Below are 23,828 nucleotides of genomic sequence, written 5' to 3' on the forward strand. Positions count from 1 at the left end.
TGTGGAAAAGGACCAGGAGCAGAAAGCACGACACCTCCCAGGTGCTCCATAGGCTGGAGGTGATGGGTCCCCCATGGCCACAGAGACCCCAGGGACCTGGAGCGATGGTGGGCAGCAGTGAACCCTCCCACTCTCCTTTCCACACCAGACCTCACCTTCCCTGGAACCCCGACTCAAAATACTACTGAGGGAAGCAGGTCCTGCCCAGGCAGGGAGCCAGAAGCCTGGCTTAGAGGAAGGACACCCTGGCGGCTGCAACCCCAGTGGCCTCTTCCCCTTCGTGGGCCCCTGGGCAAGGACCCCCATCGGCAGCAGAGGGGCTGCCCTGAGGACCGTGTGGACGCCGTGTCTAAGCGCCTCCTGGGGGGAGCCCTCCGCCTGGCTCCCCCGGCAGCGAAGGGCAGGTGGCGGGGGAAGCTGCGGGACGCCCCATCCTACCTGGGGAGGTGGCGCAGTGGCCCGAGGAGGAGGAGGACGAGGAGTCCCCGGAGAGGCTGGGGTGTGTGCTGCGAGGAGGGCCTGAAGAGGTGGCTTCCCGCGTCCTCGGCCCTGCTGCGAACTGGGGGCTGCAAGGGGGAGCCCGCAAGGGGGAGCCGGCGTGAGCGGCGCCCGGCCCCGCCCCTGCCGCCCGGCCCTTCCCCGCGTGGCGCCGCGCACGCACCCGGAACTGGGTCACGTAGGCGTAGGTGGCGTCGTAGGTCTTGTGGTGCGCCTCCAGCAGGACGGCGATGGTGCGCTGCTGCTCCTCCGACAGCCGGGGCCGCTGGCTGTCCTTCAGGGCCTCCTCCTCCTTGCGCTTCAGGATCATCTCCCGCTTGCGCTGCACCTCCTCGTCCGTCAGGATGACTGCGGGGGGCGCGAGGCGGTCACGGGGGGGGCCCGCAGCCCCTGCCACACCTGGCCCCGGTGGGACCGGCTGGGAGCGGGCGGCCGCGGAGGGGTGCTATCCCGCAGACCCGGGGCCCGCGGGGGCCTGCCTGCCCCCCCGGCCTCTTGTAGCCCATGCTCTCCAAGCCCACCAGAGGGAACGGAAGTTGATTTAAAAAACAGAAAAGCTTGGGAGAGGGTGAAAAAAGAGGAGGGATGGCTCTGCCTCAGGAAGTCAGGTTTTCCAGGACAACTTGTGTGGCCTTGGGCAAACCAGTCAAACTCGTGGACCAAAGAGTTGAAGACCAAACTCTTGGACCTTCCTTCTCTGTTTTTACACGAGAAGTCTGGACTCTCAAGGGATCTTTCCGGCCCCTTTTGCATGCCCTCCTCCGTGAAGAGGGGTGGTGGGATCTGGGGGGGTCGTGCCACCCCACCTCGGGGGATCAGCTGTTTTGAGAATGGCCTGGCACAGAGCAAACACTCGATAAACATGAGTTTTCTCTTCTTTCCTCCCCAGTGTCCATATCCCATGATCATTAGGGAAACACCAGATGAGGATGACAGAGGAACTGAGTGGACGGTCACTGCGCTGGGTGCCAGGAGAGGCTGGGGACACCCCCTCCACCTGGCCAGTCCCAGCCCCAATCTCCAGACATGCAACTCAGGCATCTGATCGATTCCGAGCAACCAACAGACCCTTGGCCTCCGTGCCCTGCAGAGCAACGCTTTCTCCTCTCTGTACAGTCGTGAAAGTTCTGCCAAAGGAAGTGTGCACGTCCTCGTGGAGTTCCCAAGTCTCCCTGCACCTCATAACTCTAAGCGGGAAGCTAGTCAGTGTCCAGCAGGGGGAGACCCCTTGCTGCCTCGGGCTCGTGCTGGGGACCCTGGGCCCTGTGGCCCCCCTGCGCTGGGGCAGCTCCAGGAGGGTGGAGCTGGCATCGGGGACGCCTGGCATGATGCCTGGCACGGCAGGGCTTGCAGAGCGCCGGCGGCACGAGTGGGCTCCGGGGCCCTTGGCCTGTGGAAACTTGCCCTGCGCGGCGCTGCCAGGGCATCTGCCCACAGCATCGGGGGCGTTTCACAAGAGCAGGGAAGGCACCAGCACTCTGACGGAGGTGGGTTCCAGGCCTCCGGAAAGGCCCGTTGGACCAGGCCCCTCGGGGGCGGGTGAGGGGAGGTCGGTGAGACCTAAGGGGGGAAGGGGCAGGCGGCCTAAGCTCCAGCAGGGCAGGGAAGCCTGTGGCCAGAGACGGAGCATTCCCTCACCGCACCAAGAGGAGGGCTGGGAGGAGGCGGTGCCCAGGCTCCTGACTCACCTCCCGAGCTGCCAACCCTCCTCCCATTGACGGAGTTTGCCGAGACCTCAGGAGGTCAGGCAGGATGGAAGAGGAAGGAGCGGGAGCATCCTGGGAACAGGCAGAGTGCGGGGCTTAGAGGGTGGGCGGGAGCAGGGGAGGAGATTGGCCGGCCACATGGCTGGCGTCCACGGTCCTGGTTCTCAGCCCGACCAGGCCTTGGTGTCCCCCTTGCAAACCTACAGTGTCACTGATCTGCTCAGAAACCTCTCCCGACTCTTTACTGAGTTGGCTCTTCCTAGCCATCAGCCACATTTCCCAGGGCCTTGGTACACAGCGTCTGCTCTAGCTGAGTGGGATCTGCTGACCTGCGAATGTCACCTGCTCACACCTGCCACCACATTTCCCCTTGTACAGGAGGCTTGTGCACCTGGGGCTTCTCTCCCCAACAGCTGTGCCAGGCCAACCCTTCTTCAGTGCCTGGCCTAGAGCCCTCTTTCACCAGGGAGCTTGGGTGTCCTCATCTGGCTTCTCATTCCTCATCCCTGATGCACATGTCGTCTTTCCCAAACATGTTTGTCACCCAAGTGTCTTCAGCTCTGTAAGATTTACGGTTGTTACAGGTGCCAGTAAATGTCTAGAGAGAGAGAACCAAGACAAGGCCGTCTCCTCAACTAGACTGCAGGCTGCTTGAGAGCAGGGCCACATCGTAAAATTCCCACGTTCCTCCCACAGAGGCTCACCCAGGGGGAGACTGACTATGGTGCTTGCTAGAAAGTCTGATAGATTGGAAGCAGACAGATAAACACTGATTGCATCTACTAGGTGTAAGCTTTTGCCCTGGGCTCGGGAAGAGGACAGTGAGAAGTACACCTCATGCCAGTCCACTAGGTAACTGAGCAAAGGTTACCTCTTTTCTTTTAACAACTTTGACTGAAATACAGTCAGGACAAAATACCTTGTAGTGGAACATCTATAACATCATAAAACAATTACTTGATGATTCAGGGGCATCATTCTGAATAATTACTGGACTGCGCAGGCACACAGTTATGACCTCAGAGGTGAATGGGCTGTTTACCCTGCCCCAAACGGCATGGCTCAGCCTGCCGTGCTTTCTAGTTCCCGTGCTGCTTTTCATAGTTTCCAGGTCTTCCTGACTGCTCAGCTGTGTTGTCATTTCTTATTGGTAACTGCCACTAGAAGTGTGTCTTTCTTTCCCTCAAGATTTACTTCTAATCTGTAGGACTTGGAAATCCAGGGTGATCAAATTTTAGGTAATTAAAAAAAAATAATGTCTGGGAAGCGGACTTGGCCCAGTGGTTAGGGCATCCGTCTACCACATGGGAGGTCCGCGGTTCAAACCCTGGGTCTCCCTGACCCGTGTGGAGCTGGCCCATGCGCAGTGCTGATGCGCGCAAGGAGTGCCGTGCCACGCAGGGGTGTCCCCCGCGTAGGGGTGCCCCACGCGCAAGGAGTGCGCCCCGTAAGGAGAGTTGCCCAGTGCGAAAGAAAGTGCAGCCTGCCCAGGAATGGCCCCACACACACGGAGAGCTGACACAGCAAGATGACGCAACAAAAAGAGACACAGATTCCCGTGCCGCTGACAAAGAAGAACACACAGCAAATAAACACAGAGAACAGACAACTGGGCCGGGGGTGGGGGCAGGGAAGAAATAAAGAAGAAATAAAGAAATCATTTTTTTTAAATGTTAATTATAATGTATAAATAGAGTTTTTTATGTACTGGGCACTGTTCTAAGTCCTCTTTATGTATTAACTCACATATCATTAGTCCTTCTCTAGCTTTTAGGGAAGGACAGTGATTATCCCATTTCACAGATGAGAGAACTGAGGCCCAGGGGAGGGCTGTACTTGCCCAAGGCCACGCAGCAGGCAGGCGGGAGAGCTGGTGTTCAGATCTGGGCCGACTGGCCCGCTCTCTGGTCACAACCATTTCCCCAGCTGCCTCTGGCCATAACTGCTTAGGAACGCTCAGGAGAATTCTGGTTCTCGGCCCTGGAGGCCTGACCCAGAGGTGTTCCATTCCACTGTGGAGAATGTGGAAAATCTATAAATAGAGTGGCAAAGTTTGTAAATAATTTGCTTTAGGAAGATTCAAGGTTAACCTTATTATACTCTTCCTCCTCATCGTTCGCATCAACTAGCAACCACCCTCCTCTGTGGAAAAATTGCTGAGATCTGCTGATCTCAAACAGGGGCTCCTGCAGGCCTCCAGCAAGGCCACGTAATCCGGCGATCCTGAACGAGCCAGACGTCTCGCACGTACGTGGATGCTGTTGTGGTTCTGCGAAGTAAATCATTTGCTTAAAGGGCGTATTCATTTCATAGCAAAATTTTGAATTGGTACTAAGATATCATTACTCTCCTGTAGGAGGCGCAGGGGGCTTTTTGTGGTTATTTTTAAATTTAGTTGTTGCTGTTATTTAATTTTGAGGGCGCACGTTTTGAAGTTAAGCCACGGATCTCGAATGAGAGGAAGTAGGTTCCGAGAGAGCGCTTATTTGGTCTTCACTGAACTGAGCGCGTGAGCTTGGGTACACAGACTTTGTGAAGCCGGCACACCTGCTCAGAAGGCTTTTTGACTTCCTTCTAAGTTGCTTCTGAGGGCAAAGTGGTGTGCACAACTTATTCCCATGTTCCCTGCTCCCATTAAGTCTAGAAGAGAGCTGGGGAGCCAAAACCTGAAAACATGAACAATTTTAAAACATTTCAAAATGCCAAGAGGATATATCATTTTACCAAATGAATGACACCAACAATCAGGTTTGGGAGAATCTTACTGATCCATAGACCAATGGAAGTTAGAAAGATACAAAGACGCCTAAAGGGGAGCAAATGTTCATTCATTCGACACATATTTACTGAGCACCTACTGTGTGCCAGGCACTGTGCTAACACTAGAGAAGAAAGTCCAACATCTGCAAAAACATTTAAAAAGTTCACACAGGGAAGCAGATGTGGCTCAAGAAGTTGGGCACCCACCCACCACACAGGAGGTCCCAGGTTCAGTTTCCAGTGCTTCCTAAGACAAGACAGTGAGCTGTCACGACAGGCTGGCGCAGCAAGCTGATGCAACGAGATGACACAACAATGAAACATAATGAGAAACACAATGAGAGTCACAACAAGCAGGGAGTGGAGGTGGCTCTCAAGTTAGGCACCGCTCTCCCACATAGGAGGTCCTGGGTTCGGTTCCTGATGCCTCCTAAAAAGGAGACGAGCATGCAATGAAAAGACACAGAGGGCAGACAGCAAGAGTAAACAATGAACAGGGAGGAGATAAATAAATAAAATAAATCTTTAAAAAATAAAAATAAAAACTTCACATAATAGGTGGTTCTGTGCAGCACAGGTGCAGTATAAGCTAGGATCAGGGATTCAACTATAAAATTTCTCGGGTTCCAGGGGCATAAAGTCAAGTAGGACTTAAAGAGAGAGAAAAAAAAGGAGCCTTCAGTGGGAATAAAGCTCTCTTCAGCCCGTCCTTAAAATAGTGCCTGGAAAGGGACAGAGGAGGTGGGTTCTGAGCCACGGCCAGCGCCTGGGGGGCTGCCCCGGGGTAGAACCCGTAGGTCTGGCCTTTGGAAGCAGACAGACGGAGGGGAGGATGCTCAGGCCATCTCCTTAGCTTAGAGGCATGATATTTTACTGCCTCTGATATTTCCCCATCTATAAAAAAAATAGAAGTGAGAATTTACCTATTTAGGGATGGTCGTGAAAGCTAAACAAGACACAGCACCTGGCACGGAGTAGCTGGTCAATAAACACTAGTTTCCATCCTCATCCCCTGTCCCTATCAGGCCTCTACGGTAGAAGGCGCACCTCCCTGCCCTGGCCAGAAGGCAACCTAGATTTTCAAGTCCCATGGGGACTTCCCCTTGGTTGTGCAAATGTGGAAATCCAGTGGTCTGCAGGAGGCCGGGCCTGGGGGCCAGCAGCCAGCACAGGTGGCCAATGAGCTCCCCCAGGGAACACGTGGCTCGGGCCTCCGGGGGCTAGCGCTGCCCGTCAGGGGGCCAGCCTGGAGCACGGCGTGACCGGTGCTGCTCCGAGCTGGCTGAGCCGAGGCCCCGGGCTCGCACCTGGGTAGTGGCTATGAGCTTTTGGGGGACCGGGGCCGGGCTGCGCCTCAGCGTCTGTGTCCCCCCTAGTGCCCCACAAAGGCATGCAGGCCTTCGGTCTCCAGTTTCTCCAGGATTAACAGGGAACCGGGGTGGGGCAGGGGCCTGGGCTAGGAGCACTGGGCGTGTCCAGGCCTGCCTGTCCTGTGGGGGTAGGGACAAGTGACAGCCTGGAAACTCTTTCCCGGGCTGGGAAGCAGGGATAAGAGTGAGGGGGTTGCGGGGACCGGATGTAGCTCAAGTGGTTGAGCACCTGCTTCCCATGTACGAGGTCACGGGTTCGATCTCCGGTACCTCCTAAACACAAACAAATGAAAAAACCAGCTCTCATTGGAGAACAGGTGTAGCTCAGTGGTTGAGCACCTGCTTCCCACATATGAGGTCCTGGGTTCAATCCCCGGTTCCTCCTGAAACAAAAAAGAGTGAGGGGCCATGATCGCAGGAGGGGAGCCTCCGACAAAGTCCAAGGAGCAGCCCTGGGCATGAAAGTGGAGACTTGCGGCGAGACCTTCATCTCTGCCCCTTTTGCCCAACATTAGAGAATTTCTTCTTCCTATCAAGGAAGAGATTTCCTGTCCCCCGAGCCCTGTCCTGTGCCTTCCTTCCTGCCTCTGACACAGCCTCCCTGCCTTTGCACGCCCCCTCTCCCCGTGGCCAGGAGGGCCTCTGGAGGTGCCCACACCTGAACACACCCTCCTGGCACTCTGCAGCCCCCTGGCTCAGCAGGCTCAGGCCAGGGGAGGGGTCGGGTGCCAGGAGAGCTGGGGCCAGACGTGCACAGGACACCCATGCCCAGGCCGGCCCCTGCCCTTGCCCCCAGCAGCTGCTGAATTCAGTGGCTGCTCCGGTTTACCAAGTAACTAGCACTCAGGGCAGATGCAAAGGCCAGGGGCTCTTTCCAGCAGGGCATCAGAACCCGCTGTAAATCTGCCGCCCTGGTCCTCTCCTCCAGCCCTGGAGCTTGATAGGACGTGCCACAGGCTCACCCTCGTCCCCAGGTGGATGCAGAGGCCCACCCTTCCCGTGGCAGAATCTTCCCACCTAGTCTCCCTGGGCCCAGAGCGGCTGGAAGGCCGGGTGGGGGGCAGAACGGAGACGCCAGCCGGATTCAGAGTATTTCTTCTCTCCCATCACCCCTGCAAGCCTCTGTCCCAAAGCCTACACCCAGCGGCCTCAATCTTTCCCCCCAGGACCGAGAACAGGAGCCCCGAGACTCGCGATGAGGTCAGGGAGGAAAACGGACTGTGAAGGGCTCTGGAAGGCTGTGCGGCAGCTCCTCTTTCCCGGGTCCCCCGGGTCAGGTTTACCGAGCCCAGAGAGGCTCGCCGACCTTTTGGCGCTTTTGACCTTGGCGCCGGCCTGCCCCACCCCGCAGGCTGCTCATCCCACCCATCCCGCGGGCTGTGTGCACCGCGGCCAGAACCTGACCCGGCGCGCCAGCCCGCCCGGGGCCCCTGGACACTCACACTCCTTCATCATGCCGATGTCCACGCAGCGCTTGAGCCGGCACGCCTGGCAGTGGCGCCGGTTGTCCTTGGTGATGCGGCAGTCGCCGTTGAAGGGGCAGGTGAACAGCGCCTTCCGCTTCATGCTCCGCCTGCCGACAGAGCACACGGCCCTCCCCTGGGTCACCGGCCTCCCAGCTCCCTGGCCCTGGCCGGGGCGCGACGAGCCCCCAGGCGGGTCTGCTGAAGCTCCTCTCAGTGCCCACCCCCTGCTCCCACCCCTCCTCTGAGCTGCCTGCGCCAACCGCCCCCTCCTCCTTCCTTTCGTTATCTACTCTGCTCCCATCTTTATGATATTTACTTCTACAGTACTCCGCTCCCGCCTTTTTTTTATTATACAGGGACTACATGAGTACATTGTCCACAGGGAGAAAAAGTGTTTCAATGCTGAGATCTACAGGGTACCCCTCTGTTTTTAACTGGCCATTGTCAAGCGGCAAGAATTCTGATCTCGGCTTTAGTTCTTCTAAAGTCCAGAGATCTGTGACTAAAGCAGCCTCCAACCCAGAGAGACACAGATGCCCAGATGCATGGAGGAGGGAGAAAAAGGCCTAGATGTCGAACGACCTGCCCAGAGAGAGAAGAGGCCAGAGGAGGGCTGGATTCCTGGGGAAGCCCTGCACTCTGGAAGGCAGGGGAAGCAGGGCCTCCGCGGGAACAGGGGGACGCCGGAGCTGCGCATCTCAGCTGGGAGCCCCTGGGGTCCTCGACTCAGAGCCACTGCTCAGGGCGGAGCCTCACCCGCCCGTCCTGCTGCTGCCCACCCTCTCAGAGCTCGGGGCTCCTATTCCCCAGCTCAGACTTCTGCCCCTACTGCCAGCTACAGCACGCAGGGCTTTTGGGCAGATTGCATAAAGAACAGCTCCCCAGAGGCTTCTCATCATCCTCGTCCCAGAGACTACCCGTGACTCCCGGCAGCCCCACCAGTGCCTGGCCTCGCTTTTCACCCCAGGGCAGGGGACAGAATGCAGCTGGGGGAACGTGGAGGCAGAATGACTCCCTGCACAAGCGGGAGCATCTTCCAAAGAGCAACCGAGGGTGGAGATGCCCAATCCTTAGACGCAGAGGCCCAGGACCAAACCTTTCCCTCCCCTGGAGATGAGCTGGGACATTATCATCTCCAGACGTCAGCCACTGGTGGTGATTCTTCACCGCTCCCTCCACACCTGGGATTGAAGACAAACCCCGCTCATCGGCTGACATCCTTGTCCCAGCAAATGGACAGATGGGAATCAAACCAGCGGGACCCCATCTCAGGGGACCGGAAGAAAGGCTCTGCTGGCAGGCAAAGGGGGTCACAGGCCCTAGTCCATAAGGGACCCCAGAAACCTTGGTGGCGCCCCCTCATTTTATACAGGGGACCACTGAGCTTAAACAACGTACTGGCAAGTCGCTTTGGCCCAGCTGTTGGCTTCCTGGAGGGAATGAAGCTGAGCCCACAGGCTAACACCCCCAGGCGGCTGGGCGCCCAGCACCACGGCTCAAGGGGCAGCAGGACCCGGGCCCAGGAGGCAGGGGCTCTTGGTGTTGGCCTTGGCCGTCAGAAGCCTCAAGGCTTCATGACCTCGTTACCCAGGGGGCCGCCAGCAGACCCGGGGACGTAAGGCAAGCCTGAGCAGCACCAGGCTTCTGGGCAGTGTACCCCCAGTCTACCAACCTAAGGCCTCGTCCTGCCCTTCAGGAACTCCCCAGAGACACCGCATGCCAGGCTTTTGCCCAGCTTTGTGGAAACCTTTCTCCACCGTCCACCTATGCCCCTACTCTGGCTTTGCAGAGGGACAGAAGAGCATGGAAGCACCGCGGGAAGTCAGGGGTACCCAGAAACCAGACGGTCATCACCTGAACCTCAGCAGTTTCTAATTCCATGCAAATTCTTGGTGCCTTTTTTTTTAAAGAGCAGGCATTTTGCCCAGGGCTGAGGGGCTGCTCTATCCTCCCACCCACAGTCTGGTCTGGGGCAGAGCTCATCCTCTGAGACCTCCAGGCCATAGATACCAAGGAGAGCACACATCGCGGGGAGGCCAGCGCGACCTCCAGAGACACAGGCTGAAAGCTCTCATCATTCTCCGGGCGGGGACCGAGAGCTCTCCAGCTGCATCCACCCCTCCGGCCAGAGGAGGGAGGTGGCCCCAGGGTCCTTCCCAGGCTCCGTGTCCTTCCTTGGGCGCTAGAGGTCTGCCTCTAACCCTCATCGGGGGGCAGTTGTCTCATCTGCAAGGTAGCTAGGAGGGAGACTTGGGAGCTTTGCTCTTTTTCTTCTTCTCGTGTTGCTTTTAAATCTGAATCCCAGGCTCCCCTGCACCCAAAGAGCTGGCTATAGCCACTCAGCCTGATTTTACCTGATCACAGGGATGGGCTTTCATGAGGCTGGGGAGTAGGAATCAAAGAGAATGCAGAGCTGGGCTAAAAGAAAATTCTGGGGAAAGAAAACCAACCGCACCTACGCTTTCAGCTTCATAGCTATAGTGAGAAGCCAAAGAGTATTGAAGAAAGGAGAGAAGAAAGAGGAGGAAAAAGAAAAGGAGGGAGGAAAGGAGAAAGTCGATTTAAAAAGTTCTGGGAAAAAAAGCAAATTAAAAAAAGCAAAGCAGGTGTGGCTCGGTGGTGGAGCACCTGCCTCGCATGTGTGCCGTCCTGGGTTCGAGCCCCGGTACCTCTTGGAAAAAAAGGCCTTGAGCACGCTGCAGCCCAGGCTCAGTATCTCACAGCAGTGCTCAGACCTGGGGAAGAAGCCAGTCTGTGCTCGTCACACCTTTGCCACGGCGTAGCCTGAAGCCCACTGACCTCGCAGTGCCTCTCCCCAATAGTTGAGGGATGCAAATGGTGGCCTTTAAACCTACAGAGCGTTTAAGAAATAGTTATTAAAAATGAGTTAGCTGGCTCTTCCCTGGCTCTTCTAAATATGGAATCAGAGGCAAGGGGCTGGGATCACAGCTGGGGAGATGGAAGCCAAATACCCCAAAGTGTGCCTGACCACGCAGGGGCAAGGGATCCGAGCGCGGGTGGCGGGGAGCCCACCCGCGGGCCCCAGCAGGGGCAAGGGATCCACGCACGGTGGTGGGGAGCCCACCCACGGGCCCCAGCAGGGACAAGGGATCCGAGCGCGGTGGCGGGGAGCCCACCCGCGGGCCCCAGCAGCCAGGCTCGGGGCCTCCTGGAAGCCGGATCCCGGAGCTGGCCTTTCGGGTGTGTGCTGGTTGCCTGTTGGCTCAGGGGCCCTGCTCTCTCCCACAAGGGGCTGTGATCTACTCTCTGCCCGCGAGGAGCCAGGGCAGCCGAACTGCCCAGGCCCGGCGCTGTCCCGAAGCCCCACGCCCTGCCCTCCCTCTCTCCCAGGGCCGACTGCCTGCGAGCTGGCTCAGTCTGGAGCACCAGGAGCCTTAGGTTTCCATGGGCGCCCCGTTGCCTCAGCTGCTCTCTCTGAGCCCAGACCCTGTAATCCTCTGTTGGGTTGGCAATTATACCCCAGCTCAGGAAGGGGGTGGCAGTGGTGCAACCAGGCTAAATACAGATGCAGTTTCTAGAAAGCCAGGGGTGAGAGAGGACATTGAGCCATTCTCTTGCCAGAGAGCAATTCATCAAAACATGAAAAGAGACGAGAAGCTCGCTAAAGCGCCCAGCGCCCGGGGCAAAGCCTGAGGCCCGGACAGAAAGGCCCTTGTCCAGGGGTTCAGCCAGTCAGCAGAGAGTCACCTGGCACACCCCAAACCGGGGGCCCCTGGCCCCGTGTCCGGCCCTGCCTCCTGGGCAGCTCTGAGCAGCGCGAAGTTCCCAGCGCCCGGCCTGGACACAGGAGCTGGATGGAGCCCCTGCTAGGACAGACTTGTGGCATGTGACGGGTGGGGCTCCCGCAGCAGATTTGTTCTCATCAGACAGGTCAAAAACAACAACACAAAAAACACTGCGGTAGACAGCACAGACTTCGGGGGAGGGGGCAGGGAGGTTTCAGAATTTGGCCTTATCGACCAACACGTTCACTACAGAGACCCTTTAACACAATAAATCCACTTCTAGGAGTTCATCCTGCAGGTAGATCAGTACATGGACCCAAAGGCCCACGGGTAAGGGTAGTTACTGCAGCCCTATCTATAGAAGTAGAAGACGGAATCTAAGAGGCCTGGTTGGATATATCATAGCAAATCCATACAATAAGATGTGACTGTGAAAAAGGCAGAGGGAGAACGCAAAAATGGGAACAGGCTTGGAGAAATGTTCTTTCGTAAATAAAAGCAAGATGCCGAATGGTAAGGTATATTCCCATTGGCACATGCACCCAACAGGCACAGGTTTATATAAAGAATCCGGAAATTGGTACTAGCGACTGTTTCTGGAGAGGAGGTGGGGAGCTGAGAGTTGGGTTGAGAGAGAGACTTACTTTTTATGTACATGGCCTTTTGAACTGTTTGGATTTTTAACAAACTATACGTAGATACTACTTTAAAAAAAAAAGAAAGAAAACATCCGCTATAACTATTTAACAATTTTAAATGAAATGCGGGCTTTGGTTAGATAGATCTGTTTGGGTGTGAGTCCTAATGTACAATCTTTGGCAAGGTACTTAACGTCCCCGTGCCTCAGTTTCCACATCTGTAAAATGGAAACAACCCTACAGAGGGGGTCGTTGTAAGAATTACATAAAGGAAACGGGGCCTGACGCAAAGGAAGCACTAAATAAAAGGAAGGGAGAGAAGCTGGCAGGGAGAAGTGGTGGGAGGGAGTGCTGAAGGGTGGCTGAAAAAGGTGGGAATTATTTAATCCTTCCAGGGAGGCTATGCGATCCCGGGAGAGGACGCCATGCCTTCCGCTACCTTGGGAGGTAGGCCTCAGGCAGGATTCTGCAGCCAGGAGAGGCTCAAACTATATTGGAAGCTGGGATGGGAATCCCGGTCGGCCTGACTCCAAAGCCTCCGGTCTTCTTACTTTCCATGGTACTAATCACAAATTTACTGTATCCCAGTTCAAGCTGGAGCAACAGTCAAAAACATGCTCCCTAAACACCCAGCAGCACAAACCAGAGACCTTCTAACGGAGGACTCCTCTAGGAAAAGGAGCCACTGGGATATAGGAAGCAGCTACATGCACCTTTTGGAAGTATGGGCTAACATCCTCGGCACCGAGAGGATCCCAAGGGTGAGCTCGGAATGAGTTCCTGCAAACGAGCCCTGATCAGAGTGCTGCATTCTTAAAGAAAGTAAACCCTGATCAAAAGAAATGTAAGGGGGGAAGCAGATTTGGCTCAACGGATAGAGTGTCCGCCTACCACATGGGAGGTCCAGGGTTCAAACCATGGGCCTCCTGACCCATGTGGAGCTGGCCCACGCGCAGTGCTGATACGCTCAAGGAGTGCCTTGCCACACAGGGGTGTCCCCCACGTAGGGGAGCCCCACGCGCAAGGAGTGCACCCATAAGGAGAGCTGCCCCGCACGAACAAAGTGCAGCCTGCCCAGGAATGGTGCCACACACATGGGGAGTTGACGCAGCAAGATGACGCAACAAAAAAGACACAGATTTCCAGTGCTGCTAACAAGAATCCAAGGAGACACAGAAGAACACACACAGTGAATGGACACAGAGAGCAGACAATGGGGGGGGGGGGAGGAAGGGGAGAGAAAGAAATAAAAAATAAATAAATCTTAAAAAAAAATGTAAAGGGAAGCAGATGAGGCTCAAGCAGTTGGGTGCCTGCGTACCACATGGGCGGTCCCAGGTTTGGTTCCCAGTGCCTCCTAAAAAGAAGACAGAGAGCAGACAACGAGCATAAACAAGTGGGTAGGGATACATAAATAAAATAAATCTCAGGAAAAAAAAAGAAATGTAAGGGCTCCTTCATCTACTTGCAGCTGCCTTTCTTGACAACTCCAGTGGCCTTTCCTCTTCCAAATGCTTTTCCCCAAGCTTCTGAACATTACCCTTGGTCTATCCATAGAGGGACTTTCTTAGATCCACACCCTTGAACATGATAGAGGGAGACTAGCCGCCAAGCTGATATGGACAAGGTTCTCTCTAGCAACGGCTTCTCGGTGACCTGCTTACTCCTACCCAACGAATGTCCCGTCTGGCCACTCCTCCCCTCGTCTCTATTTATTCCACTGCCTTTAGCACCTTGACTTTTAGGTAGCCGGGTGCTTTGCCCCCTTTCCCTGCTTTCCTTCACATCAGGGCCCTGGGAGAGCTGCACGCATCCTGAGATCCAGCACATTCCTCATGGACCCAGATGCTCCCCAGCCTGCCTTTGGCCCCCGCACTTCACAACACCAGAATTTACAAGGCCCGTTCCTCTGGGCGTATTGGATTGTGTTAGATTCAGAGGTTTCACTTTCACTTGATTAATTCAAGATTAGGGCTTGTCTTTGACCACGTCATTAGGGCACGCAGGGTTCAGCCCCTGCCCCGTTGGTGGGGATAAAAGGGACTCTCACACAGAAGTAAATGCACAGAGAGGAGAACCCAGAGGAAGACAGCTCATTAGACGGGACACTGTGGCCCCGGAAAGACAGACGGGCCTTCTGCCGGCCTACAGCTGAGATGAGAAGGAGCTGGGCCCACGGATCCTTAGGAGGAAAGAGAAGTCAACCCTCGCAGACGTCACCTGCCGTCTTGTGCCAACACGTGGCAACAGACTTTGGGCGAGAAAGTACCTCTTATGGTACCTTGAGTTGGACTCTTTGGGGCCTGGTAACTGTGAGCTTCTACCCCAAATAAATACCCTTTATAAAAGCCAACAGAGTTCTGGTATTTTGCATCAGCACCCCTTTGCCTGATGACTACAGGGGCTATCAGCAGAACATCGAAGAGGGGAGGAAGACAAGGTGGAGAGGCAAGCAATGCTCTGTTCCTCAAACTTGTCCTCCAGGACCAGCTCTTGAATTGCACCATCAACCTTCATTCACTTCTTCAAAGGGTCCCTCTGACTATCTTCTCTGTCATTTACACCTTCGTAAAAGCCACCAATGATCATAGATTAATTACATGCCCAGAGACCATCCACAATCTATACACTTCATATTAGACCTTGGTGTTTTTTCCACTCTGGTCCTTTTGCTCTGGTTGTTCAAATTTGACCAAGAAGAGTCCTGTCCATGCTAACTTTTTATTCACACTTAAGTGTCATCTTTCTCCGAGGATGTCCAAGTGTCCCAGAAGAGCAGAAGACAGAAGCAACCTGAAACAGCTTGTGAGCGGTGCTAGCCAGCGGTGTTCTCTCATTCCTGACCAGAGATGAAAAGAGTGGTGGCCACTGTCTGAGCTTCTAACCCTCATCATCACCCTTGGGTTTGACTGAGTACTGGACCCGTTGGGATGACCACAGCTAGCTCCTAGAACAGTACAGTTTGAGTACCTCATGAACCAAACCAAATACTAAATAATTAAAAGACACTCAAGGAATGCTCTTTCCTTGAGAACGCCATGAGAGGGGGCAGTGAGGTCCTTGAGAGCAAGGAGGTGGTTATGCTTAGCTTTATGCCCCCCAAAATGAAGTGCTTGACACAGAGAAGGTACCTATCAGAGACATAATCCTTCCTTCTGGGACTCAGAGTGGCAGAAATAGATGTAAATGACAGCAAGATTCTCAAACAACTTGGCCCAGTGGTTAGGGCATCCACCTACCACATGGGAGGTCCGCAGTTCAAACCCCGGGCCTCCTTGACCCATGTGGAACTGGCCCATGTGCAGTGCTGATGCGTGCAAGGAGTGCCCTGCCACGCAGGGGTGTCCCCCGTGTAGGGGAGCCCCACACGTAAGGAGTGCGCCCCATAAGGAGAGCCCCCCAGCGCGAAAGAAAGTGCAGCCTGCCCAGGAATGGTGCCACACACACGGAGAGCTGACACAACAAGATGACGCAGCAAAAAGAAACACAGATTCCCGTGCCGCTGACAATAACAGAAGTGGACAAAGAAGAACATGCAGCAAAATAGACACAGAGAATAGACAGCTGGGGTGGGGCAGGGGAAGAGAAATAAAAAATAAATAAATCTTAAAAAAAAAAGATTCTCAAACAGGGCAGATGTCACTCAAGTGGTTGAGCACCTGCTTCCCATGTATGAGTACCCTGGGTTTGAGTCCCAGTACCTCCTAAAAAAAAAGATTCTCAGGCTATTTCAGCTAGACTGAAATGGAAAGATGCCAAATAGAATTTGGATGGAGCAAAGGAGAAGAACTGGAAAAGAGGAAGGAAAAGGAGGAGAAGTTCACATGTGCATGTGTGTTTCTATTCTGTGCCAAATACAATGCAAGCCAAACGACAATAGAGGCGTCGGCTCTAGGGAACGCACAGCCTGGCTCAGGCATCAAGACAAGGGCAGTGATGGTATGAGGTAGCCAAAGAGCAGAGCTATAAGACGAAAGCATCCTGCTGCCCACAGGCCTGGCCTTGTAGATAGTAGCTGTGGCCATCAGGCAGCGGCAGACTCCAAGGGGTCCTGGTCAGAGGAGCCAAGGGTCTCGGAGGGCCATGGTGGCAGCAGGTGCCCACCGGCGACATGCAGCACCGTGGATCTGCAGTGACATGCATATTCACACGAGTGGCCCCTTCCCCCTTGCTGTTGCGCACACTCAACCCTCCTCCCCAAAGCCAGCAGGGTCCAGTCCCAAGGAGGTGGGTCTGAGTGCAGCCACCACAGGGACTGGACTGCTCTCCTGAGCCTGCCCTCCAACACGTCACAGTCCAACAAGCAGCTGAACCCCAGGGGGAAGGGGGCCTGGGAGGACAGGGCATTCCACGACGGTAGGTCCACGAATTAACCAAACAGCCCCAAGAGCTGTTCTGGTGGAAGACTGGTGATATATTCTCCCTTTGGGGAGAATCCCTATATGGCCAGCTCCTACCACATTGCCTCAGTCATAGATGTTTATTAAAATCTGTTGAGGGAAAAATAGAAAAAAAGAAAAGGAAAGAAAACAATAAAAAAAAAAAAAGAAATAAAATCTGTTGAGGGAATAAGTAAAAGGAAAAAAAGACAAAAAGAGGGTGGCTGGGGGAGTGATGTGACTTGGGCAGTTGGGTGCCTGCCTCCCACATGGGAGGTCCCCGTTTCAGTTCCCGGTGCCTCCTAAAGAAATGAGCAGACACAGTGAGCAGACAACCAGTGGAAACAACGAGCAGACAGACAAAGGAGCCATCTGGGGTGGGGAAGAAGAGAATCCTAAAAAAAAAAAAAGAGGGTGGCTGGCTGGACACAAATTTTTGTACGTTTTTCCTGAGGGCAGGGTGCTAGTAAGGGCATCACTATTGGCCCATGAGGTTCAAAAATAATCCACTCATATTGTCCTGCATGTTTTTCAAAGCACTTTTTATGTATGTCATCTCCTTAATCCTCGGATTAACACTGCATACTAGAGGGGTCAAGTGTCCACATGGGGAGTCATTTACACCACCTCGCCGTTATCACTCAGAAGGCAGCGCCCCCGTTCCCAGGCCCTAGCAGGACAGTGTCCGCTTGGCACCCAGGACACTTGGCCCAGGCTCTGGAGGGCCCACCCTGCAAGAAGGGTGGGCCACAGGCCAGAGGACGGACAGACGCGGCAACAGGGCCTTGGCCGGGGATGCTGCTGGTCTGGTGCCCTGACCAAGTCCCCGTGGGCATTCTGCTCCCAAAGCCAGACGAGGTTCCAGTTCAGGCCGGAACCGGACAGACCTCAGGGTCCTCGTTCTGAACTCGATTCATCGTGTTCCTCTCCTGATGGCTAACGCCCTGCCTTCAACTGACCCACCTCCAATCTAGACAATTCTATAGAAGCTGTTTTTTGGCTGCCTTCTTCTAGGCTTTTCTCTCTTTCTCTCTCTCTCTCTTTCTCTCTCTCTCTCTGGGCCAAATGCTATTTTTTCATGGTTCCCAATCTCATCCTGCAATTTTTCACTTTCCTCTCCTCCCTCCCTGGCTTCGGATGAGAACACCTTTCTCCATTTCAAAGTTTTCCCCACACTGCTTGCATGTGTGTCCTGGGCTCCCAAGAGCAGAGCAGAGGCTGCTAGTAGAGAAATTACCCAAACAGGAATGCTGGCCCATTCCTGAAGCTGTCTGGACATTCTGGAGTTAGCGTTCAGGACTGGGGACAAGCAAGAGGTGGGTGAAGAGCTGGGCGCAGAGCAGGATGGTGGCCCAGCAAGGAGAGGGCAGGGACAGCTCCGAGGCCAAGCTCTCGGGCTCCCCCAAGGACACACGTGCCTCCTGGGTTAGGAGGCTGAGCTCATCACCGGGCAGGAGGCTCGCTGCAGGGGAGACACATGGTCAGTACAGGAGGCCTGCGGGGCGAAGGGATAGCAGAGGGATGGAGGCCCGCAGAGCGACCGCAGGAAGGTTTCTGAGACCACCAGGGGACACAGCTGGCGTGGAGGGGAGCAGAGGAAGAAGATCCCGCGGCTCCTAGTAGCCGTTGAGCGCTGGCCTGTTCCGTGGACGTGGTGTGGAAGGCCACGTGGAGAACGCAGAGGTTGTCTCTGTCGGCAACGCTCGCTTCCTCGCCACCCCTCTGTCCTCGGGAAGGGTGTGGAGGCCTTACCTGAAGAAGCCCTTGCAGCCTTCGCAAGTCATGGCGTTGAAGTGGAAGCCTGTGGCTCGGTCTCCGCACACCCCGCAGATCCTGGGCACGTTCCGGTCAAAGTCGCCAGAGTCGGGCAGAGAAGTACTGGCCGCCGTGGCCTCCATCCCTGAAAGAGCGGGCGGGCCGCGGCCAGAGGCGGGTCAGCGCCCGCGGCCTGTGTGCACCTGCCGGGAGCATCGGGGCGCCGGGCAGCTCCGCGGGGCGCACGCCCGAGCGCGGTCTCTCGGGAGCCCTCCAGTGCGTGGCCGTCCCTGCCCCATCGCGGCCTCCTGGCGCGTCCTGGCACTGACACCCAGGAGCGGAAGCCGAGCTCCCGCAGCAGGCCCGCCGCGGGTCTGCTGGAGCCGGCGTGGCGAAGGCGCTCAGCGGGCCGCGGGGCGGCCGGGTTCCCGGGGGTGAGGCGGGTGACATCTGCGTGCCCCCCGTCCTCGCCTGAAGAGCGGCTCCTGCCCTCGCGGGGTGGCAGGAGGGATTTTGCGAGTGACGCGTGTCTACCGCCGGCTGCTGCCACACCTCAGCACCGGACCCCCGCCCAGGCCGGTGCTCCCTGCCCTTGCGAGCGGCCCCCCCACGGGAAAACGCGGGGTCTTTCAGCGGCCTCCCCTCGTGCCGAGAGAAACCCTCAACTCCTCTTCTCTCGGCAGAGGGGGAGGCAGAGGCTGAGCCCCCGCGGTCGCAGGCCTTGCTCCTCCCAGCCACGGGCCCCTGTGGTCGGTCCCGAGATGATCAAAACCTTCCCTGCCCCCACTTTTTGGGGGGTGATATATGTTTAATAAATCATTTCCGAGAGTCCTTTGGCGTGAGGTGCGTCACACACGGTTAGGTCATTTTGTTTCCAGAGACTCTGGGTGGTTTTCATAAATAGGGATTATCGTCTGGAGATCAAGATCACCTTTCAGGAAAGGCGAAAAAGAGATGCAGGAGACAGACGTGCGACAGCTCTGGGAAGCCCTTCCCAGGCGGTAGCCGACTGGCCACTTCCCCGGCTCCACTGGGCACACGGGGCACTCGGCTTCAGCCAGCGCCCCGATTCCGACAACTCTGGGGCTCCGAGCCGGCGCCCCGATTCCGACAGCTCCGGGGCTCCGAGCTGCGTCTGGGCATCCCCAGGCGGCGCTCACGGGGCTGGGGGCTCTGCTGCCTCCCAGCTCTGAGTCCTCACAAGGATCATCACAGGTTTCAGTGGCCCCTTGGCCCCAGGGCAGGAGGGTCCCTCTGGTCAGAAGAAAGCCAGGAACGAGGGACAGGCATCTCCCCCCACCCCCACCCCAGGGTGCCACCTGCTCCCCTCCCTGACTGGAAGCCCTTGGGAGGCTGTGGGTGCTGTGCAATGATGAGGCCCACGCTCCCCATGCTGGATTTTAATGCATTTCACCTTCGCACCAGCCGCCGAGCTGGGTGCTCTTTGCTAACGAGGCCCCAAGGAGCCCAAACTTGGCTGAGTCTCTAGGAACCATGCGGACTATCAGGACATGTGCAAAACAAATATTCCATTTTTCAAAACTCCCCAGAGAGCTTCGTGCCAAGGGAAGGAAGCGGGATGGATAAATGAGGACACAGCCTCCTCCGACCACAGGCAGAGTAGAACCGTTACCTTCTCCTTCAGCTTTTCTCTCCCTGGGAACTTTTGTGTAATAATAGTGAGAACATTGCCCATCCCTTTCACAGTTAGATTTATGCTGGTTAAACGTAGTGATTAATATATGATGGAGGGAGAGAGGGAGAAAGAGAGAGGAAGCGAAAGAGAAACACTTAAAAAAAACACCAAAAGAATGATTAACAAAAAAACATTGGTGGAGATGGGGGGGTGGATTATAGTAGCACTGACACTCTGTTTCTTTGAGTGGTAGATCTAGGGTATGCTAGTATTTTTATTAAAACACTACGTATTTACGTTTTATATGCCCTGTGGTATAGACGGAACATGGCGCAATTTAAAAGAAAAGCAAACGAGCCTGTAGCTCTGTCAGCATGGCCCCAGAGCCCACCCTAAGTCCACGCTGCCAGAGCATGGCACACATTCGAGATGTGGGCAGGGGTCCCAGAGGCCAGTGTAATTGTGGGATAACAGGAGAAGCCATCTGGACACTTACGGCTGAACCTCAGGCCAGCTGGGATGGCGCAGCTCCGAGTCCTCATTATTTGCTACAGAGGCTGGGTCACCCGGACTCGGGGACTTGGTAGGAAAGGAGCAGTCAGATGGAGGAGGGCAGGAACAGCAGCCCAATCCACCCACCTGGTTTCCAGCCTCCTGTGGGCCCCGTTGAGATGGGACGACGTGGGAGCGTTGGGACAGCACAAGCGACGCTGCGGCCCCAGCGCAGCTGGGCAGGGCGGTGAGGCGCGGCTGAGGGCAGGGAGCCCCCTGGCCTGCGGGCTGGAGCCCAGGCCTGGCTAGGCTGGACGGGAAGGCCGGGCCCCGCGGCCAGGGCCCCCGGCGGCCAGGGCCATCTCAGGAGGCTGAGAGGAGGCCCAGCCCTGCTGGGGACTATTTGCTCCTACCACGAAGCCAGGGCCCAGTCCCAGGGTCCAGAGGTGGGAGAAGAGGCCCAGGGATCTCTGACCTGAGAGCTGGGGATCCCAGGAAGGGCAGGACAGGAGGAGGAGCTGGGAGTGGAGTGGGGAACACAGAGCCCTGTCCGAGGGGACACACGCGCTGGACAGCCCCTGGGGGGCTGACCTGGGAGTCAGCAAGGCCCCTGCGCCTCCCTCGGCTTCCCTCTCAGCCCCCCCGCCCCCCCAGCCCCCCTCAGCCCCCTCTCAGCCCCTCTCCACCCCCTCTCAGCCCCTTTCCACCCCCCTCTCAGCCCCTCTCCACCCCCTCTCAGCCCCCTTCCACCCCCCTCTCAGCCCCCTTCCACCCCCCTCTCAGCCCCCTTCCACCCCCTTCTCAGCCCCCTTCCACCCCCCTCTCAGCCCCTCTCCACCCCCTCTCAGCCCCCTTCCACCCCCCTCTCAGCCCCCTTCCACCCCCCTCTCAGCCCCCTTCCACTCCCCTCTCAGCCCCCTCTCCGCCCCCTCTCCACCCCCCCTCAGCCCCCTTCCACCCCCTCTCAGCCCCCTTCCACCCCCCTCTCAGCCCCCTTCCACCCCCCTCTCAGCCCCCTCTCTGCCCCCTCTCCGCCCCCTCTCAGCCCCCTCTCCACCCCCTCTCAGCCCCCTCTCCACCCCCCTCAACCCCCTCTCCGCCCCCTCTCCATCCCCCTCTCCATCCTCATCTCCATCCCCCTCTCCATCCTCATCTCAGCCCCCCCTCCACCCCCTCTCTACCCCCTCTCCACCCCCTCTCCGACCCCTCTCCACCCCCTCTCCGCCCCCTCTCCATCCCCCTCTCCATCCTCATCTCAGCCCCCCTCCACCCCCTCTCTACCCCCTCTCCACCCCCTCTCCATCCCCTTCTCCATCCTCATCTCAGCCCCCCCCACCCCCTCTCTACCCCCTCTCCACCCCCTCTCCGCCCCCTCTCTACCCCCTCTCCACCCCCTCTCCGACCCCTCTCCACCCCCTCTTCGCCCCCTCTCCACCCCCTCTCCACCCCCTCTCCATCCCCCTCTCCATCCTCATCTCAGCCCCTCCTCCACCCCTTCTCTACCCCCTCTCCGCCCCCTCTCTGCCCCCTCTCCGCCCCTCTCTGAGCTCCCAACCCACTCCAGCACGGGTCTCAGCTGTGGACTTCTGCAGGTTCCCCGAGCTGGACCCACATTTGCAAAGTCCTTCCCTCTACCCCACCCATCCCCACCTCTTGAAAACAGAAAACCAGGGAGCTTGTGGCTGGTGAGGCAACACCTACCTGAAGGCGGGGCGGGAGGCAGGTAAGTCAAGGCCAGGGTCGCCCCTCTACAGGTCTCCCGGGCTCCTCGAAGCAAAACCGTTCTGCAATGGAGAAGGCGAGCGCGTTACTAAAGCACAGCACTGACCTCCCGCCAGTTCCCCCAGAACCAGCCGGCCGAAGGCCCCAGCCCAGGGCCTGTGGGCGCTTGACAGAAGGGACGCTGGAGCCGACCTGACCTGTCATCTCTGGCAGGGGAGCTGGGGTGGCCACTGGCTGCGGCTGGAGCGGCCCTCCCCGTGAGGAAGGCAGGGGGTGTGGGGGCCAGAGCCAGCCCCCGGGCAGGTGGAAACGGCCTCCACTAAGCTCTCCTCCTCTCCCGGCAGGAGTCAGGGGTGGGCAGGGCCCAGCCCCTCGGCTGAGGGCGGGAAGGGCGCTGCTGCCCCGGGCAGGGGAGGAGAGGCCCAGGGGAGCTGGCTGTGATGCGGGCCAGGGCGGCCGCCGGCGCCCTGGCATCTTGGGACGGCCCCAGAGCCCGGGATGTCTGGGACAGCCTGTCTGAGGAGACCGGGTGTAGGCGGGGCAGGCGCTGCAGGGGTTAAATACAGCAACTCTCCACCTTCAAACAGGATGTTTTCTGCCACTTTTAGCTCTTCCCCAGACACGCTCCCCCTCCCCCCGCCACCCCCCACTCCCGCTGCAGCAAGAACCAAAGTAGGGTCAGCCCTGAGCCCAGCACTGCGTCGTGGCGGCGCCACAGCTCCCCCCGGGGGGGCGGGGGCCGGCCGGTCACCCTCCCCACGTCGTCCCCCCACCCAGCTTGTCCACCGCAGGGAGAGACGGACACGCGTGCGCACACACACACTTCCTGCCTTCCTGACACCCACAGGGAGATGACCGGGAGATACAGAGCAGGCGGGTGCCCGGTCCTGGCACAGGCTCTGAATTCAAATCCCCGTCGGGGCAGGCCCAGCTGCCAGCCTTGGTTTCTCTTCAGAGATGTCTGCCTCCTGGGGGGCCAACTACGCAGGGAAGGACCCCAGCCCCAGAAGGGCCAGTCCACAGAGCCCGGGACCACCCCCTCGGGTCCCGCCGGCCCCCAAGCACGGCCCCCCAGGGCGTCCGAGGGAAACACCAGCTAACCATGAGCAGCATGAGACCTGGGCTGGGCCGCCCTACCCCAAGGACGGTGGGGGGCCGTTCCTGCTGGGGACAGGTGCGTAGCCACTCACCTCCCCCTGGCTCGCCTCGGTGCCCTGGTTGTACTGCCCACGGCCCACCAGCTGACCTCGCTCCCCTGCATCCTACCCCACGGCTCCTGCCTGATCCTCGGGGAAGCTCAGGTGAGGGTGGGGCAGGTACGAAAAGGACCTCTGCTCTCCCGACCTCAACCCCCAAGGCTTCCAGAGGTCAGAGGTGGCAGGTGGACAACCACCCTTGCACCTAGGGGAAATGTGGAGTACCTGCTGCGGGCCAGGCCTGCTAAGCTCTACGCACATGATTATGTCATTTAATCCTCACAGCAGCCCCGGAGGTGGACGGGAGTCCTATATCACAGGTGGCACAGCCAAAGGCCGGGGCAGTCTGAGCCTGGATGGCGGTGCCAGGAGCCGAGGGCGGCCGGGCCGAGCGCAGCGCCCGAGAGCACCCACTGCCTCCCGGCCCTCCTCCCGTCCCAGAGATAATATCAGAGCAGACGCTT

The 23,828-nt window shown here is 57.4% G+C and overlaps 1 protein-coding gene across 1 annotated transcript in view; it reads right to left on the minus strand.

The window, feature by feature from the left end:
- Positions 1 to 23,828, minus strand: part of VDR (vitamin D receptor) — a 51,983-nt gene that overhangs the window by 9,459 nt on the left and 18,696 nt on the right. The window contains 6 exon segments of the mRNA XM_058309263.1: positions 439 to 499; positions 501 to 566; positions 662 to 846; positions 7,777 to 7,907; positions 18,316 to 18,463; positions 22,148 to 22,230. Coding sequence (XP_058165246.1) covers positions 439 to 499; positions 501 to 566; positions 662 to 846; positions 7,777 to 7,907; positions 18,316 to 18,461 — 589 coding nt within the window. The 5' untranslated portion in view covers positions 18,462 to 18,463; positions 22,148 to 22,230.

Source organism: Dasypus novemcinctus, chromosome 12, assembly GCF_030445035.2.
Source record: "Dasypus novemcinctus isolate mDasNov1 chromosome 12, mDasNov1.1.hap2, whole genome shotgun sequence".
Taxonomy (NCBI): Eukaryota; Metazoa; Chordata; class Mammalia; order Cingulata; family Dasypodidae; genus Dasypus; species Dasypus novemcinctus.